This window comes from Eumetopias jubatus, unplaced genomic scaffold (assembly GCF_037043125.1).
Source record: "Eumetopias jubatus isolate StellerSeaLion01/CBP00866 unplaced genomic scaffold, mEumJub1_p1.0 scaffold_1, whole genome shotgun sequence".
In the NCBI taxonomy this organism is placed as follows: domain Eukaryota; kingdom Metazoa; phylum Chordata; class Mammalia; order Carnivora; family Otariidae; genus Eumetopias; species Eumetopias jubatus.
Window position 1 is genome coordinate 54737448 of NW_028274807.1, and position 19152 is coordinate 54756599.

General features: G+C 34.2%; 1 protein-coding gene across 6 annotated transcripts in view; it reads left to right on the top strand.

Annotated features, from left to right (window-relative positions):
* Nucleotides 1-19152, top strand: part of DZIP3 (DAZ interacting zinc finger protein 3) — a 96318-nt gene that overhangs the window by 42304 nt on the left and 34862 nt on the right. For 5 of the 6 annotated variants that reach the window (XM_028110605.2, XM_088024405.1, XM_028110607.2 and 2 more), the window contains exons 11-17: nucleotides 1031-1123; nucleotides 1899-1951; nucleotides 9409-9485; nucleotides 11177-11794; nucleotides 13645-13677; nucleotides 14631-14800; nucleotides 15572-15616. In XM_028110605.2, coding sequence (XP_027966406.2) covers nucleotides 1031-1123; nucleotides 1899-1951; nucleotides 9409-9485; nucleotides 11177-11794; nucleotides 13645-13677; nucleotides 14631-14800; nucleotides 15572-15616 — 1089 coding nt within the window. The remainder of the gene's footprint in view (nucleotides 1-1030; nucleotides 1124-1898; nucleotides 1952-9408; nucleotides 9486-11176; nucleotides 11795-13644; nucleotides 13678-14630; nucleotides 14801-15571; nucleotides 15617-19152) is intronic. The other variant, XM_028110608.2, reaches the window with a different exon arrangement.

Below are 19152 nucleotides of genomic sequence, written 5' to 3' on the forward strand. Positions count from 1 at the left end.
TCTAAACCATAAAGTGAGAATAGTACTACCTACTAATTAAGATTGTGAGGATTACTAGATTAAACGTGAACTTGCACTGTACACTAAAAATCATTGTGTGAAGTGTTGTTAGTCATTTTTTTAAGCAACATGTGAATACTTTTCACTTTCTTTGATTGTTAGGGCAATCAATATAGCTCAACCTCAGAAAAAGAAGTACAAGAAAACTAAGTAACTTAACCAGGGGAAATAGCAAGTTCAGAACCAGAGAAAGGAGTCATCATTTTTATTATTTTCCCTGGAATCCTCATATATCTGATGGAAATTCAGTATTCCTTTTTACCCTTGCTTAATCAGTACATTTCAGTTGAAGTTGCTTTCCCTAGGGGCAGTGAATACATTTTGGGTTGTTTTTTGGTACTTGAAGACTTTGAAGTAGAAATGATGAAAGAGAAAAGTGTAATCATGCATTTTAAATAGGAAATCCATTGATACATGAAATGGACTATCTTTAAACAGCTAACTCTCAAATATTTATTCACATCTTTTGTTTTACCATCTAGCAACTTAAATCAGATTTGCACATTAGTGGGTTTTTTTCTATTTCTATTTTTATATTTTTTCTATTAGTATTTTTTTATAATTTTTTTTATTATGTTAGTTACCATACAGTACATCATTAGTTTTTGATGTAGTGTTCCATGATTCATTGTTTGCATATAGCACTCCATGCTCCATGCAATACGTGCCCTCCTTAATACCCATCACTGGGCTCACCCATTCCCCCGCCCCCCTCCCCTCTAAAACCCTCAGTTTGATTCCCAGAGTCCATAGTGTCTCATGGTTCGTCTCACCCTGATTCCCCCACCCCTTCATTTTTCCCTTCCTTCTCCTAATGTCCTCCCTGCTATTCCTTATGTTCCACAAATAAGTGAAACCATATGATAATTGTCTTTCTCTGTTTGACTTATTTCACTTAGCATAATCTCCTCCATTTCTATCTATGTTGATGCAAATGTTGGTTATTTGTTTTTTCTATTGATAATTTTAGACCTTTAGTGGGAAAAAATGTTTGAAGGAAGGATGTACAGGTGACATGGTAAGGATGCTACAATGTGATGTACCTGGAATTGTTAAAATTTTGGTGAGTATCTTTTTCTTATTTTTTTGCTTTCTTTCACTGGAATGGTATTTTTTACTTCAAACAGATTTGAGAATCAATGGTATTCTAGTCTCATTTTTTCTCTTTGATGATGACTGAGCTCTCTGACCTTCCTATTGCTTTTATTTCTCCAAAGTACTATTTATGTGGTCCTTAGGAATTAAAAAAAAAAATTTTTTTTTAATAAAGATACACAGGGGGGAGGGAGGGAGAGAGACAAAGCTGGCAATGGCTGTACCAATGAGGAAAGTCTGTCATAAACCAAGAATGATAATCTAATTCTGTGCCATCCAAGGTTAAAAATAATTTTAGACTTTCTGAACTTCTTTTAGTCTGTGAGCATCTTCCCATGAATATATCTGTAGAACATATTGTACCTGTTACATACTCAAATGGTATCCACTTAATTTTTTTTATTTAATGAAATATCTTGTTGAGTTTTCAGTATATAAGTAAATAGACCAAAATTAGAAATATGTATTATTTCTTTCTTTACATATGTATATTTTTGTATTTCAGATTCAGCATTTAAATCCTATACTGATATATAATAGGATTGCTTTTTCAGATCAACTCTAGTTTGTTGTTTGATTAGGATTGCTTATGGCTCACCTTGTTACTTCTGTTTTACGTGTTTTAAAGTCTTTATAGCTTCATTCTCACTGTCTTTTTTCAAATATTAAGGCTAAGAAGTAACACTAAAGAATTTTGAAAATTGAACTACTTTAGGGCTATTTTTTTTTTCCATCACTTGCAGTTTGAAGTTGTGAGAAAGGATGAATATATAACCATTGAAAATTTAGGAGCAAGGTAAGCTTGAAATAAAATATTCATTTTCCTGAGCATGTATATATTTTTCACTTGCTGCTTTTTTCTGTTTCTGTTCACTTGTTGGAGCTCCATTAAGTTTAAAGGTAGTATTAGCTGTATGAAAAAATTGTATTGGGTTGACATTTATTTCCCCCTCTCTCTCCACTTTGTAGACATTTAAATTCTAAAGTAAATAAGAGTAAATTAGGTGGATACTTTTCCCTTAAGTATGAAAATAATCCTTTCTTGAAAACAGAACATATTTTTCTTAAAGTCATTTAAATTAGGTTGTTATGATATAAAAACTTTCTTCTAGCTTTCAAAACTCATCCAGGCCTCCAAGCTTGTCTGACAATTAGAATTGTCTTATTTCTTGGATGAGAAAACTATATTGCAGAGGAAGATACAGTATAAGCTGGGAACTCAAAGAGGTATACAGCATTATTGCTATTGAAATTAGAAATTTCAATATAAAATATTCTCCTAATTCTTTGATTCTCTTTTCTTCTATTGCAAGTGTAAATTTCTACCGTTTTTCAGTCTACCAGGAATATGGCATTGATATCTAAGACATAAGTTTTCCTTCATGAGTTAATGAAAACCCAAGTCTTTACCTCTAGCACAGGTTCCACTCCTAAAATCTAGATCTATTATTGGTGTACTAAATAGCTCCACTTTTATTTTCCAAAAATATCTGTAATTCAGCATGCCCACAAATGGACTTGGAATCTTTCTTCCCAACACTGCACTGTAATTTTTTAAAGTCCAGTCAATTCAGCTTCTTAAAAATGTTGTAAATGCCTCCTTACTTCTGCCCCTACATTTGCATTAAACTAAATGAAGTTATTATTTCTCACTTGGAATTCTGAAACAGCTTCTAAATGGCCTTTTTGTCCTTAGCCTTACCTTTCTTCATGTCTATTGTTTACATAGCCATCAAGAACACTTCTCAAAAATGAAAATTGAACTATATCACTTCTCTATTTAAAAATCTTTCAGAGGCTTCTCATTGTCTTAATTTAGTTCAGACTTCTTAGGTTGGCTCTTTAGACAACTTTGTCCCTGCTGCACTCACTAGTGTCCTCTCTCGTCATTCTTTTCTTACTATTTATGCACCAACTATACCAAGCTTCTTTTAATTCTTAGGTATGCCATCTATTTGACCTCCAGGCCTTGCTTGGATACTCTACTCCTTTGGCTTTGCCTGATTAAAATTTTTGGAAAGCCTTACTTACATTAGGTTAAGTGTATCTATCACGTGTTTCCTTTACTTCTTCTATTAAAAAATTTACTATTGATCCTGGAACAATATGGGCGTTGGGGTGCTGACCCTCCCTGCCCCCCACGGTCAAAAATTTGCATGTAATTTTTTTGATTCCCCCAAAACTTAACAGGCTACTAACAGCCTGTTGTTGACTAGAAGCCTTACTGATAGCATAAACAGCCAACTAACACATACTTTGTATATGTATTATATACTGTATTGTTAAAAAAAAAGTAAGTTAGAAGAAAGAAAATGTTGTTAAGAAAATTGTAAGAAAGAGAAAATACATTTACAGTACTATACTGAATTTACCAAAAAAAAAAAAAAATCATGTATAAGTTCAAACCCATGTTCAATTCAAAGGTCAACTTGTACTAAGTTTTATTATACTTTCTTGGCTATCTCCTCCATTTGACTGTAATCTCCTTGAAGGCAAGCACTTTATCTTGCTTACTAGTATATTCCTAGTGCATAACATAATGCCATATGGGTTCCTGACATATAGCTGGTACTCAATGAATACATGGCAGATAATAGAGGTTCTGAATTCCATTATTCTGCAATGGGTATGTTATTTTTATTTTGACAGTCAGTTAACTTGGATATGAACTGTGAACTCTTTTTTTGGGGGGTGGTAGTTCCAGTCTCAGTTTGGATCTTTTGCCTTCACCTGAGCTGCTTTGAGTCTGTTCCATACATGTGTGGTTTTGGCAGTCAGAGGTCTGGCTAGAAAAAATTGGGAATCTCTTCTCTGACTCTTTCCCTTTTGGGGTTCCCCCACTCTCTTCAGTAGCCGTGGTTCCCAGGCTTCAATTTTCTGGCTCCTGCAGTTCAGGAGACTTTTGCTTTCCACCAGGCTATACCTAGCCCCAGGCTAAAAGCTCTAAGATAGGTGAACTTACCAACATTTCATCCAGCCCTCTCCTCCTCTCCCCTGAGCATGTACTCTTCTCAGCAGAGTTGGTCTTTTCTTTCTACTCTCCAGTGCCTCAGGGAGCTGCTTTTGGTAACCTGCCCAGGTTTTTTAGTTGTTTTCTGTGGGAGAATCCTCTCGTAACCGGATCTCAGTACCCAAACTGGAAGAGCTACTTCATGGGGTTTTACGAATAACAGGATGGTTCTTTATTGTTATTAAAATATATATAAGGAAAAGCTCACAAAATACAAATGCAGTTTAACAGTTATCATAAAGCAAACACCCTGTATCCCCACCCAAGTTAATAGGATTTTGCCAGCACTGCCACTGCAGAAGCACTGTGCCTGTCTCCCCAACTCCTCATCTTCTCCCTAGGTAACTGTTACCCGACCATCACAGTCATCCTTTTCTTGCTCTTCTTTATAAATGTGCCATTTATAAATGCATTTCTAAACACTGAAGTTCTTTTTGTAGGTCAGGTTTTTCAAGCTACAGTTTATATACAGTAAAATTAACTCTTTAGAAATAAACATTTAAATGAATTTCTTTGTATACAATTGGGTAACCACTACCATGATCAAGATACAGAATACTTTTATCTTCCCAAAAGTTTCCCCCAAATCTCTTTTGCAGTCATTCCCCTCTCCCAATATCTGTTCTGATAGCATTGCTTTTTACTGTCCTTTAGTAGGAAAGCCTTTTGCATCTGAACTTTTTCACTTAGCATAATGCTTTTGAGATTCATCCATGTTATTGCATGTATCACTAGTTTATTTTTGTCTATTGCTGAGTAGTCTTCCATTGTATAGATGTACCACAACTTATTTATTCATTCAACAGTTGATGACATTTGAGTTGTTTCTGGTTTGGGCTATTATGAATAAAGCCACTATAAATATTCACATATATACTCTTTGTATAGACACATGCTTTCATTTCTCTTGTGCAAATGCCTAGGAGCAAGAGTAGTGAGTCATATGGTATATGTTTAAGGTTAAAGAGACTAACTTCCAAATGGTTTTCAAAGCAGCTGTACATTTTATCATTCTCACCAGCAATATTGGAGAGTTCTAGTTTCTCTGCAGGTGTGTAATGGTATATGATTGTGGTTTTAATTTGCATTTGCCTAATGACTAATGAAGTTGAATATCTTTTCATGTGTTTGCCACCCATATATCTTCTTTGATGAATTATCTATTCTAATTTTTTGCCCATTTTTTTCTTTGGATTGTTTGTCTTATTTTGAGGTATAAGATTTCTTTGTATATTCCAGATAAAAGTTCTTTATCTAATATGTACTTTAAAAATATTTTATCCTAGCCCATGGAATGTCTTTATTTTCTATCTTTCAAAAAGCACAAATTAATAATTTCAGTGAAGTCTTATGTTTCTTTTATGCTTAATGCTTTTTGTGTTTTTAAGAAAAATTTTTCCACCCTCAAATCAAAAGATTTTCTCCTATATTTTTTCTAACAGTTTAAAAAGTTTTAGGTTTTACATTTAGATTTATAGTCCATTTTCAAGTTAATTTTTGCATATGGTGTGACATAAGGGTCAAGGTTCATTCTGTCACATCTATATACATATATGTGATCTATAGATTATATATATTGTCCCTCTGAACTCATTTTTGTGCTCTATTCATTTATCTGTCCATTTACCAATACCACACTATCTTCATTACTATGGCTTTGTATTATCTTATGAAATTAGGTGGTGTGAGTTCAACTTTGTTCTTATTTCTCAAAACTATTTTTTTCTGTTCTAGATCCTTTGCTATTTTATAATAAATCTAAGAAATACCTTATAAAATTTTTCAAACTTTTTGCTAGGATTTTGATTGGGATTATGTTGACTCTGTAGATCAATTTAGGAATGATTTGCTCTTAACAATATTGAGGCTTCCCATCCATAAACATGGACTATAATTTCATTTAATTATATCTTCTTTGATGTTGCACAGGAATGTTGTGTAGTTTTCTGTGTACAGTCTCGTAAGTATTTTGTCAGATTGTCCCTATGTATTTGGTTTTTTTATGCTGTTGCAAATGATATTTTTAAAATTTTAATTTCTAGTTATTATATAGAATTGTGTATACTGAACATGTATTCTGTGACTTGGTATTTAATCATTCCAATAGCATTTTGTAGATTCTTTGAGGTTTTCTACAGATGATCATATCATCTGTGGCTAAAGACAACTTTATTTCTTTTTTCCAATTTATATACTTTGTGTTTATTTTTCTTACTGCACTGGTTAGGTCCTCTGGTACAATGTTAAATACAAGTGGTGAGAGTAGACATCGTTGCCTTTTCTAGATCTTAGAAGACCACTTTTTTCCATTTAGTATGTTGTTAGCTGTAGATTATAGTTGAGCTTTTTTTAGGTTGAAGAAATTCTTTTGTTTTCCTAGTTTTCTGAAAATTTTGATCATGAATGGGTATTGAATTAATGCTTCTCTGCATGTGTTGAGATGGTCATATGGTTTTCTTATTCTTTAATTTGTTAATATGCTGAATTACATTCACTTATTTTGAAATGCTGTTATCAGACCAGATTGGGCACCAACCTTGCTTTCCTGGGATAAATAACAGTTGGTCATGATCTATTTATTTTTTCCTTATTGCTGCTGGGTTTTTTTCCTATAAGTCTTAAAAATAAAAAAACTTAAGATTTATATATTAGAGTGTGCATGAGCCCGGGGGCGGGGGGCGGGGAGGGAAGGAAGGGTTGGGTGGAGAGGCAGTGGGAGAGGGAGAGAATCTCAAGCCGACTCCCTGCTGAGTGCGGAGCCCAAACAGGAGTTGATCCCAGGACCCTGAGATAATGACCTGAGACGAAATCAAGAGTTGGACATTTAACCGACTGAGTCACCCAGGTGCCCCTTTCCTAGCTTTCTAAAGATATAACATTATATAAGTTTAAAGTATACAAAGTGATTTGATATACGTATATGTATTGTGAAATGATTACCACAGTAAGGTTAGTTAACTGTGTGAGGTGATAGATGTGTTAACATTTTTCATGTGTGTTTGTGATGAGAACTTTTAAGATCGACTTTCTAGGGCACCTGGGTGGCTCCAGTCAGTTGAGCGTCAGACTCCTGGTTTCGGCTGGGGTTGTGATCTCAGGGTCGTGAGATCAAGGCCCATGTTGGGCTCTGTGACTAGCGTGGAATCTGCTGGAGATTCTCCCTCTCTGCTTCTCCCCCTGCTCACATGTGTGCTCTCTCTCTCCCTAGAATTAATAAAATCTTAAAAAAAAAAAAAAAGGTCTTTCTTAGCAACTTTCGAGTATACAAACAGTATGGTTAACTATAGTCACTGTGCTGTACACTGGAATTGGATCCCCAGTTTGTACCCTTTGACCCCCTTACTCATTTTCCCCATACCCTCATCCCTGGCAACCACTATTTCACTTCCTGTTTTTGTGAATTTGGGGGTTTTTAGCTCCCATATATATGTGATATCATGTAGTATTTGGCTTTCTCTGTCTGGCTTATTTCACTTAGCATAATGCTCTCCAGATTCATCCATGTGGTCACAAATGGCTGGATTTCCTTCTTTTTTATAGCTGAATAATATTCCTGTGTGTGTGGGTATAAATCATATTTTGTTTATTCATCCATGTTAGACATTTAGTAGTTTTCATGTCTTGGCTATTGTAAATAATACTGCAGTGAACATGGGGATATAGGTATCTCTTCAAGCTAGAGATTTCATTTCCTTTGGATATATAATGTATACCCAAAAGTGGGATTGCTGGATCACATTCTGTTTTTAATTTTTTGAGGACCCTCCATACTGTTTCCCCTAGTGGCTGTATCAATTTACATTCCCACCAAAGGGGTTCCTGTTTCTCCCTGTCCTGGCCAACACTCATTATCTTTTGTGTTTTTGATGATAGCTAATCTTATCAGGTGTGAGGTGATCTCTCATTGTAGTTTTGATTTGTATTTTCTGGATGATTAGTGATGTTGAGCATCTTTTCATGTACCTGTTAGTCATTTTTATCTTCTTTGGATTAATATATGAATGGTGTATCTGTTTGCATTTATTTACCTCAACCTGTATATGTCTGTATTTAAAGAGAGTTTTTATAGACAGCATAGGTCTTGCTTCTTTATATCCAACTTGACAATGTCTGTTGCTAAATTGGAATGTGTATTCCATATAAATTTGCTGTAGTTATTGATACTTTTTTATGCTTACCTGTATATTATTTGTGTGATGCATTCTTAAAGTTTTTCCATTTCATTGCTATAATTTTATTGTAAGGCTGTACTACTTTAATTACACTGGTAGATATATGGGTTATTTCTGAATTCTGGCTATAACAAACAGTGCTATGGTGAACATGGCTGGACATGTCTCCAGATGTATATGTGCAGAAAGTTTTCCAGAATTTATACCTAGGAGTACAACTGGTAGGCCATCTGTCCATATCTTCAAATTTACTAGATTTTGCTGAACTGTTTCCCACAGTGGTTTTGCCAATTTACACTCCCACCACCAAAATTCCTTTTGCTCAGTATCTTCACCAGTACTTCAGACTGTTAGAGTTAAAAATGTTTCCAGTGTAGTGGTTGGTTGGCAGTGTTATGGTGCTGGAGATAAAAGAGTTAATGACAAGCATCACCAAAATCTCTGTCCTCATTAAACAAACATTCTGTGGCGGTATTGTCCCATTTTTGTTTGTTTTCTGTGGGAGATTTCATCTCAGTGCCAAGTCTCAAGTTTTTCATCTGTTTTATGGCAACATTTATTTAGTGTTTCATCTATTTAATAAATTTTGCTACTTTTAACCTCATTTTTTTTCTAGTTATTTGTATTGCTGTTATGCTCGTTTCTTTGTTGCTGCCTTTTTTGTTGTTGTTCTTTTTTAAATCACTAGTCATTGAATGAGTTGAATTTCCTTGGAATAGTGATTGGTAGAAAGATCTTATGTTGGAGGGGGGTCTGGAAGGAGTTACGGATTTGCTGGGTTTTTTTACAGTGTTTCTGCTGCCATACAGCCTTTTTACAAATAAGCTAGTCCCATGATTTTTTTTTTTCTTGGTATGAAATCTAGCAGATCTGTTTGTCTCATAATTCTAATGAAAATGACAGTGTGGGGTTGTCAAAACCTATTGGTGGGCTTTGTTTGTTCATTCCTTTTTCTCCTTTGTTTTTAAGTTTTTCCAGGAGAAGAAAGTGCTCACTTACTTAGCCATGCTGATGCCAGAAATCTTGATTGACTTTGGTATTAACTGTAACTTAATTTTTTTCTACTTGCAGTTATAAAAAGTTAATGTCTCTGAAAATCACTGATACTGATATAAGACCGAAGATCAGTTTAAAATTTAGTACAAAAGGTACTGTTTTATTCTTCTATGCCTCCTCTTAAAAACTGTATTAAAAGTTTTGACTTGCTCTGTATCATGCCACTAATAACCATGTGTTTATGTTTATCATTCACTGGGCTTGGGTTTACACTAAGTAAGCATCACTTGGCATAGGCTGGAATTCATGGACAGAAATCAGCAGGTAAATGGGTCTTATATTACCTTGGCATCCTGTAGAGAAGTCTGCTAGGTCTGGTGTGTATAGCTGTGACTACACTACACACTGAGATTGGACTCCAGCAGGTGTTCCCTAGCAACATCTCCTCTCCTGTTGCATTCCCTGTTAATAGTTAGAGCTAAATGGAAGGCATGAAGATTTTGGGCTTAAGGCCATGTAGTCTAAACTTAGGTGCCAGTTGTTTAGGAGTATGCTAAGAAATGCCAGCCTCTCAGCACTTGGATACTTTAGGGCTCCTAGTCCCATGGAAGAATAGTTTGGTGTCAATCGTCCTTGTTAGGGGGAAATGAATGTTCTTGATCCCAGCCAGCGTCTTATTTGGCTGCCGAGAGAAAGCTCCTTGGGTCATTTGCTTTGTAACCTTGCTTGCCTCCATGGTGTATGTCAAGTATATCAAACCAGAATATTAGTTTTAAAATTTCTTGAAACATAGAATCATGAAGGATAAAATAATAAAGCTGCATTTTATGATAAATATGTATTTGGGTATTCATACAAAAAATACACCATCATATATCAAGTTCTTATTACTTTCTAATTCACTTCAGTCTACTTTCCTCCTTCTGAAGTGCTATTAAGCCAGAAAAATAAAAAGTGTTCATTCTCATGCTTTATTGCATTTCACTGATGAAATATCTTAATAAACTTAATAAACTTAGTCATTTATTTTTTGAGAGGGTAAGAACATCATCAGGTCAGTGTGTCTGAAACTTTAACATATATTTAAATCATCTGGTGATTTTGTTACAATGTAGGTGCCAATTCAGTAGCTCTGGGTTAGGGGCGGTGGCGGGAGGGATGCTAAGATTCTGCACTTCTAACAGGCTCCCGTAGCGATGCCACTGCTGGCCTGGGGACTACACTTTGCATAGTAAGGCATTAGGTCACTTTATGTTTTTTGAAATAGTTCTGTATTGTCTAATATGGTAGCCACTAGCCATATGCAGCTATTTAAATTAAGAAAAATTAGATATAATTCAAATTCAGTTCCTTTGTCAAAAAAGCAGCATTTCAGGTGTTCAGTGGCTAGCAGACCAAATCTAAAACATTTTTATCACAGAAAGTTCTACTGGACAGTGCTGATTAAAATAAAATATAGTTGCTTAAATAAAGTATAATTAAACACTGGCAGTTACCATTCTTGACAATCTTCAGAATTTTCAAAGGCCTAATATTTTTTATGCCATTTGGTTGCCAGAGCTCATTTACTTGAACAAAACCCTGGATGGTTGAAAGGCTTCTGTGGTGATTAGTCTTTGTGATTTCTTTTGCTTGGGAATATATTGTTTTTTTGTTGGGATTTTTTGACACCTAGACAGTTAGCAGCATGCTTGTTGAGCACTGGCTGTGGCAAAGCACTGTATTATACTTCATTCTTTTGGAATAGTCCCTGTCCTACAGGAGCTTAGGATGTAATACGAGAGACCACATAGAAAAAGAGCATTAATGTGGAATGTTTTGACTTCTCAAAATTCATTTTCAGATGAAATGCCTATCTTCAAACTTGATTATAATTATTTCTATCACCTGCTTCATATAATTATCATTTCTGGTACTGACATTGTCCGGCAAATATTTGATGAGGCTATGCCACCCCCTCTTTTGAAAAAAGAGCTTCTTATACACAAGAATGTGCTGGAACCCTACTACAACCATCTTTGGACCAATCACCCTATGGGTGGAGCATGGCATCTGCTTTATCCCCCAAACAAGGAGCTACCACAGTCCAAACAGTTTGACTTGTACCTCCTCTTAGCTCTCATAAAACATTTGAATGTATTCCCTGCACCCAAAAAAGGCTGGAATATGGAACCACCATCTTCTGATCTCTCTAAGTCTGCAGACATCTTGAGGCTGTGCAAATACAGGGATATCCTCCTTAGTGAGATTTTGATGAATGGTCTCACTGAGTCACAATTCAATTCAATTTGGAAAAAAGTTTCAGATATTCTTCTGCGCCTTGGGATGAAGCAAGAGGATATCGAGAAAGTGAAGGAGAATCCCATTGAGAATATCTCCCTCGATTACCATCAACTGTCCATCTACCTAGGCATACCAGTACCAGAAATCATCCAGAGGATGTTATCCTGCTATCAACAAGGTACAAAATAATTACTTACTTCAGCTGGTAAACATTCACTGAGTAACTGCCATGTGTCAGACACAGTGCTAAGGGCAGGAGATTCAGTGTGCTCACATTCTTGGGAGCATAGACTCATCAAGAAACCAATAAAAATCATAGTGCTAGAGATGTTCCAGAATCCTACCCTAAGAGAGTCCAAAAAAGCTTTCTGGAGAGTGTAATATTTAAGGAATTCTTAAATGACATGTAAAAGTTAGCCCAGTGAAGAAGATGGAGAAGGACATTTCAGAAGGAAACAAGAACAAAGGTATAGAAACATAAAAATATATTGTAATGCAGGAACTAAAAAGTTTTGCCTTATTGAGATCAAAGTAGGGGAAAGTTAATAAAGAAAATACATTCAAGAGGATTTCTCTTGACATGTCGAGGAGTTTTTGTTTTCAGAAAGGAACTGTTGAAGATTTTTAAGTAAAGGAGTTTTATCACTACTATAAAATTAAGGAAAACCATGGAATATAGGTGCTGTGTTTCAAGGATACCCTTTTAGATACCAGGAGTGTATGTTTTCTCTTCCTTTCTAGCAGAACCATGACATTTAGTTTAAAAATTTGGCAGCTATCCATTGGCCATGCCCATGGGTAATTTAAAAAAAAAAAAATCAAATAATGTTTATGCAAGTATCCAAGGTCAGCAGTAGCCATTCCCAGACATTGTCTCTTGATATGGGAAAGACTTCATATCTCCTCTTCCACATTCCTGGATAGCTTCTCATTTGTCGTCATGGGGAGTGGAGTTCAAGGCATGTCAGCATCACTGAAACCCGTACTATGCTATTCTGGGTTACTTTTCCTGGTCCCCAAGTTATTAGTTGTAAGTATTACCTACTGAGCAACTGATGACCACACTGATGCTATGTAACCGTACAACTTACCAGATTTCCAGTAATTGTTGAACCGGTCCAGATTTTCTTCAGAGATAATTGCTAGGCCCCAATAATAGTGCTTTTACTAAGGCTCTGGGATACCATTGTTTTTTCCTGCTTAACCTTTAAGAGCTTTCTTTGAGCATAAAAGAAGAGAATGCTGACTTTGATGATATGAGAAAGTCATGCAAGAATCCTTGACTTAAGAGACTTTTTTTTTTTACATTTACTTTATTGAGATTTTTAATAAACAAGAATAAAGGTAATATTTGAGAAATATTTGAGCACTAAATAAATTCAAAGCATTTCAAGCAGTTCTCACTTAGGTAGACCGAAAAACTTCAAGTCTCTTTAATAGAGGCTTTCCTAGTATCTTATATCTCTTTCCTAGTAGTTATTACAGTTGCTGTTTTCATTTGTTTGATTAATATCTACTGTTCCCGCTAAATCACTGCAAAGTTGTCTTACTTCTTCACCATTCAATATCTAGAGCCTAATAGGGCCTGATGCATTGTAGGTGCTTAAAAATTATTAATAGGCAAGAGAGAGGGAGGACTGATCAGGATAATTCATATTGCTAAAAAAACTCAAACTTTCAATGGAGGTTTGCTTCATAATTGACTATTATTACTTCATGACCTTAGACTTTTTAAATTATAAGAATGTGCTACTTGTTTTAAAGTGTTTATATTCTAGGCATTATCTATTATGAACTATCAAAATTTTGTTTTCCTTTTCTAAACAGGAGTTTATAACCTTTATGTTATAATCTAAAGATTATGCCTTGTTTAAACTGGATTAATGAGTGAAGCTAGTTGTTTTCACAGTTAGTTATAAAATTAATTGGTGCAGTGTAAAAATCTTCTGGCTCTTCTTAGTCCCAGTCAGATTTTTTTTGGTTGCATTTGCAATTGTACATCTTAAATTTTTTCTTTATGTATCATAGGAATTGCTCTACAGTCAATAACGGGCAGTCAACGTAAGTATGTTTAAAAACAAAATACCTAGATGACTTTTCAACTTGGGACAGCTAGGGGATACTTACAGGCGTTTTACTTGGTCAGATAAACTGTATGATAAACTATAATTGTTTGTTATAAGCTTGGAAAATCATGTGGTCAAATTACTACTGGTCAGCTGAATGTAGTATGAGCCTTTTTACTCTGCTTTGGTCTTAGGGCATGTGCTCCAGGATTTACCCAAGCATAGTTTGTTAACTTTTTTTTAACAACACTGGATACTTCAACAGGCAGAAATGTCTACCTGCTTGCTTTACCTGCTTGTATATGCTACTCTTTAGCTTATGTAGCTTTGATCTGGTTAACTGTGCACTGTTCAACTATATACTTTTTTTGCCAGGTGGTATATTGCTGATTTTTTTAATTTCCATTTTTGTGCTCTTATGGATTTTTTTTTTAATGCAATTCATATTGTGCAAGTAAAATTGTACATAAAACAACACCATGGGTTTTGTTTGGAGTAAAATTATACTTAAACAATAAAAATGTTTAAGTTAAAAATAAAAAATGTTCATTATCCTAAAATTATAGTAGTTTTAGTATTAATAGGGTCAATGTCAGGATCCTCAAAAACTTAGTATTTAGAGTCGACTTAAGTTCTGAATATCTATATTTAGAGTCACTTAAGATAACAGTATTTACTGAAATTTAGAGTCTACTTAAGATAACAGTAAAGTATCAACATTTGGGTTTGTACTGATTGGTTCTAGGCTAGTATCTGTACCTATTTGGTCATTGATAAATGGGCATTTCATTTTCATCTAGTGATGGAACAGAGTAAGATGTCTTCTATTTCTGTTCCTGGGATGGTGTTTTATGGGGGGAGGGCCGGGGAGGAGGGATTTGTTTATAATAATGATGAGGCTAAAACTGTATGCATCCTGATTTTGAGTGTTTTGTTTTTAACATTTAGGTATTGAAATAGAAGAGTTACAGAATGAGGAAGAAGAACTAAGTCCACCCCTCATGGAGTACAATATAAATGTGAAATCAAACCCTGAAATACAGTTAGCAGAAATGAATAAAGATGGAGCGTCGATACCCAGTGAATCTTCAACAGAATCTATTAAAGATCTCCAGGAAGTATAAGCTCTCATTAATATTCAAATCAGAACTTAATCAGGGCCTTTAGTTTGTTGCGTGTGCTGTCCTTACAGTATCCCAGATGATCTTAGTTTATGTTTACCATAGTGTTTACACAGAGCTTGAATTGGAATGGTTCTTTCCCTAGTACTTCCAAAATCTTTCCTGCCTTAAACATTTATTTTGCCAGCATTTACTGAACACTTGTTATGTGCCAGGCACTATGCTAGATTTCTGAACATGTTTCTTCATCCTGAGTGATGGGAAGTTAATAGAAAATAGAAGAAAGCATAATGGGGAATAGAAGAGAGAAAGAAGAAAACAGGGATATTTCAATGCCATTTGCACAGGAATAGAATTAAAATCATGCAGATGGAATCTCTGTATTTCTTTAACAGTTATTATATGGTCACTAAGTTATTCCCAGACTTAATTTTTCCTCTTATGGACTTGAATATGTTGATTTTTTTTAAAGTCCCTTCCTCCTTCGTTGTTCATGCATGCACATATGCAAATGAGGATCTGTGAGGTTTTTTTCTATAGCCTATTCATTGATATGTTATTCCTTTATAGATCAATGATTTTTTCAAGAGCAGAAGACTGAGATTAAAATCAAAGTGAAAATGAAAATAATTTTCTATAGAATCTAGGAAGAAAATGTGATGTGTAATATTAGAAGATAAAAGATTTCCGTGGTTAGAGGAAATATATTTTACAAAATAACTTATTGTGCAGTTTGAATTGCATATTAATTGATTTATTTCTTGTCAGGTTAAGAGTAAACCAAAGAAAAAGAAAAAGACTAAGAATAAAAAGGTAAGTGACTGCATTAGCATTATAATAGAGGGATGTCTAATTATGAACACTTAGATTTAATAACATGGATTCACTGTTAGAACTTAAAATTAATTCAAGTAGACATATAGCATAAATGACTTACAAATGTCAATAGTTTATTGAATATGTGGCTATAAAGAAGTCTGTATATATTAGATCCTGAATGATTTAAACTCGCAGTGTATCCTACTTCACTGCCCTAAATCACAATTATACATTTAAATATACAAATGAGAAACTTGAAGTAGTTATTTGGAAATCTCATTAATTTCTGCATACCACTCTCATTTAAAAAATGCCTACTCAGTGTTTGAAAAACAGCTTCTCATCATATTTCTAGTGATATATTCAGAAGCATTTTTCAAAACCTTAAGAAATCTTGATTTTCTTCTTTGCGTCCAAGGCTCTCACCAGTGCAGTAATGTACAAAAATGGTACAAATTCAAGAAGCTTCATTCATTCCTTTTGTTTTGCAGTTACAAAATAAACAACTTCTTATTACTATCTATAACAGTTTTAGGAAAAAGTCTCTTAATTAGCTTGGAAAATTACAAAGGAAGGTTGAGTCTTGTTTTGTTTTTGACTTAATTTTTTATTTACTATGACTGTATTTCTGGAGCAATTTTGTTGTTGTTCAGAACAAAATTGAAGGGAAGGTACAGAGATTTTTCCATATATCTCTGGTACCCACACATGAATAGCTTCCTCCATTATCAACATCCCCCAGCAGAGTGGTACATTTGTTACAATTGGTTAACCTACATTGACGTATCATAATCACCCAAAGTTCATTTACATTTTGGTTTACTCTTGATGTTTGTAGATTCCTATGGATTTGGACTCAAGAGTTTTGTTTTTTTGTTTTTTGTTTTTATCAAGCATAGAGCTAACCATTATGCTTTGCAAACTTTATGGTGGAAAAAAAAAAAAGTTTTATTTTCTGGCTTGAAACATACACTTAAAATCTAGATGCACTCTGTAGATTATATTATAAACTCAGAATATTTGCCCAACTACAATCAGGTAAGCCCATGTTATCTAGTCTTTTGGAAGCATACACAAATTTTAATCATAAATGAAATTTAACACAATGAAGGGAAAGTTACAGAACACTTAGGTGAAGGATAAAATAAAGGTTATTTATGCTCTGATCAATAAAATATCAATATCATTTTTCATATTTATCATAACCATCATTTATTATAACTTACCATTTCATTTAAAAGTTATTTTAAAAATTAAGTTATGTATTTAAAAGATGAATAAGAAGACTTACTTTTAGGCAATTCTTGTATGACAAAACACAACCTGGTCCATTATTTTAGCTGACATTTTTAAATTTTTGCCAAACATCAGTAAATCCCAGGTCTAATACTACATAAAGCTGGCCAAGTAAATACACAGTTGTCAGACCAAAGGGATATAGTTTGTCTCTTCCAAAAAGGTATATAGTTTTCTTCCAAAAAATTAAAATATGGTTACTCAGATTCTCAATTTTAGTTCAGTGGAAAGTCCCACTTTTATGTCAAATTGAAATTAAACAGGGAATAAACACAATTGGAAATAAATGTAAACACAGCTCAAAACTTCACATGCTAGTATTATTGAAAATGTCTTACTAAATGTCAGAAAGTTTTTTGTTATTTTTTACAACAACCTAAGTTTTTTTTCCAATTTATTTTATTAGAAGAAGTTGAGATACTTTGAAGATAATTTTATCAAGATAAGATTTGGACATTAGAAGAGAGATCTTACATCTTTTTAATCTAAATTTTAAAATATAGGACCTAAGAATGCTGAAATTTTTGCATATGACTATTTCACATACAATAATCCTATTATACTTTGTTATTGTAGGTACAAAGAATTGTGTGGTTATAATATAAGCAACCAGTTGTAAAAAGCTTAAGTCAATCACATTCTCTAATCAGGAGTTTTCCTCATGAAAAATTCTAGCATACAGAAATTAACTTGTGTTGTACAGAATAAGAACAAAGTCCCTATGAATGATGTTGTGTCCTCTGTTAATAGGTGTTCTGCAATATCTCTACCTAACATTAGTTGAAGTCCTACAAAGATCTATCAGGGACTCTGGAAGAATATGATGAAAAAGTAAAATTTGTATAGCAAATAGAGGGAACAGTAGTGATAACTTGTAACTAGTAGATAGATTTTGTAGTTACTCTTTCTTCATTTAGGAATTTCGTATTCAGCTTCTAATATATCCAAATTATAAATAGCTCTTTTGGGAGTTAATTAGGTCCTCCTTCCTACTCCCACTTTCCACCCAGGGGAATTAAGGGTTAAGAATAGAAAAGGGAGATAAAGCAGATGGCAGAAGAATAGAAGGCTTTGTGATGAAGCCTTTGGGAAAAAAAGGAAACATGGCAGGAAATAAATCTAGCCCTTCAAATTGGGTGTGCTCTCTACAGAAGGGAAGTTGCTGAGATGCATATAGAACAGGCTAATGCTTGTGTTGACAAGAAGTTGTTATAAGAGAGCTAAAAAGTTTCAGAAACTATTCAGCTATACTCGGTGTTCATTATTAACAACCAGATGTCTTTCCGGTCAGTTATTCAGGTAAACTGGAACAAAGGTAGGAGTTGATAATTCTAAATCATAGAATCAGATTGGTGCTGGACATTGATCAGACACTGAAATGCAAAAATCCATTTAGTATATAGAAATAAACAAAACAAATTTGTAAGTACATCATGGAATCTGGGGAAGAAGACCCTGAAGTTTCTTGTAAATAAGAGGTGGTAGTAGAAGTTAATACTCTAACTTATATAAAAGTAATTAATACTCTTAATAGAAGGGTAATGTATAAAAGTAATTAATACTCTTAATTAGTATGTGCTGAGTGTCATTGATACTACCTGTATGTAGTATGTTGCCTTTTTGGTTTTACTTTAATGAACTTAAAATTTAGGGTTTTTTAACATTTCCTTCTAATTGTGATCTCCCTGACACTTCTTTTTCTGTAAGATTTCTTAATATATCAGTCTGCTTTTACCTTATGTGTAGATTTTCAAGAACTCTTGTAGTTAGTAGTATTCCATAAAGGAGAATTACACATATTCTGTCTCAAGATTATCAGTAGGTGCAAACTCAGCCCCAGTACTTATTTCCAATATCCGAATCAATAATTTTTAAGTTGTCTCATGACTCAGTGGTAGATTACAAAATCAATTTAGTGGGTCACAACTACCATTTTATAAAATAAATAGAATTAGTAGGAATAAAAAAAAGCTTCAGAATTCATCACATAGTGTCTTAGTTCAGGCAGCTATAACAAACTACCATGGACTGGGTGGTTTAAGCAACAAACATTTATTTATTTTTCCCAGTTTTAGAGGCTGGGAAGTCCAAGATCAGGGTGCCAGCAGATTTGGTGTCTGGTGAGGACCCTCTTAGTTTGCAGATGGCTAACTTTTTGCTGTATCATTACATGGTGGAGAGAAAGAGCGCACACGAGAGCAAGAGATCTAGCTCTGGGGTCTTTTATAAGGGCG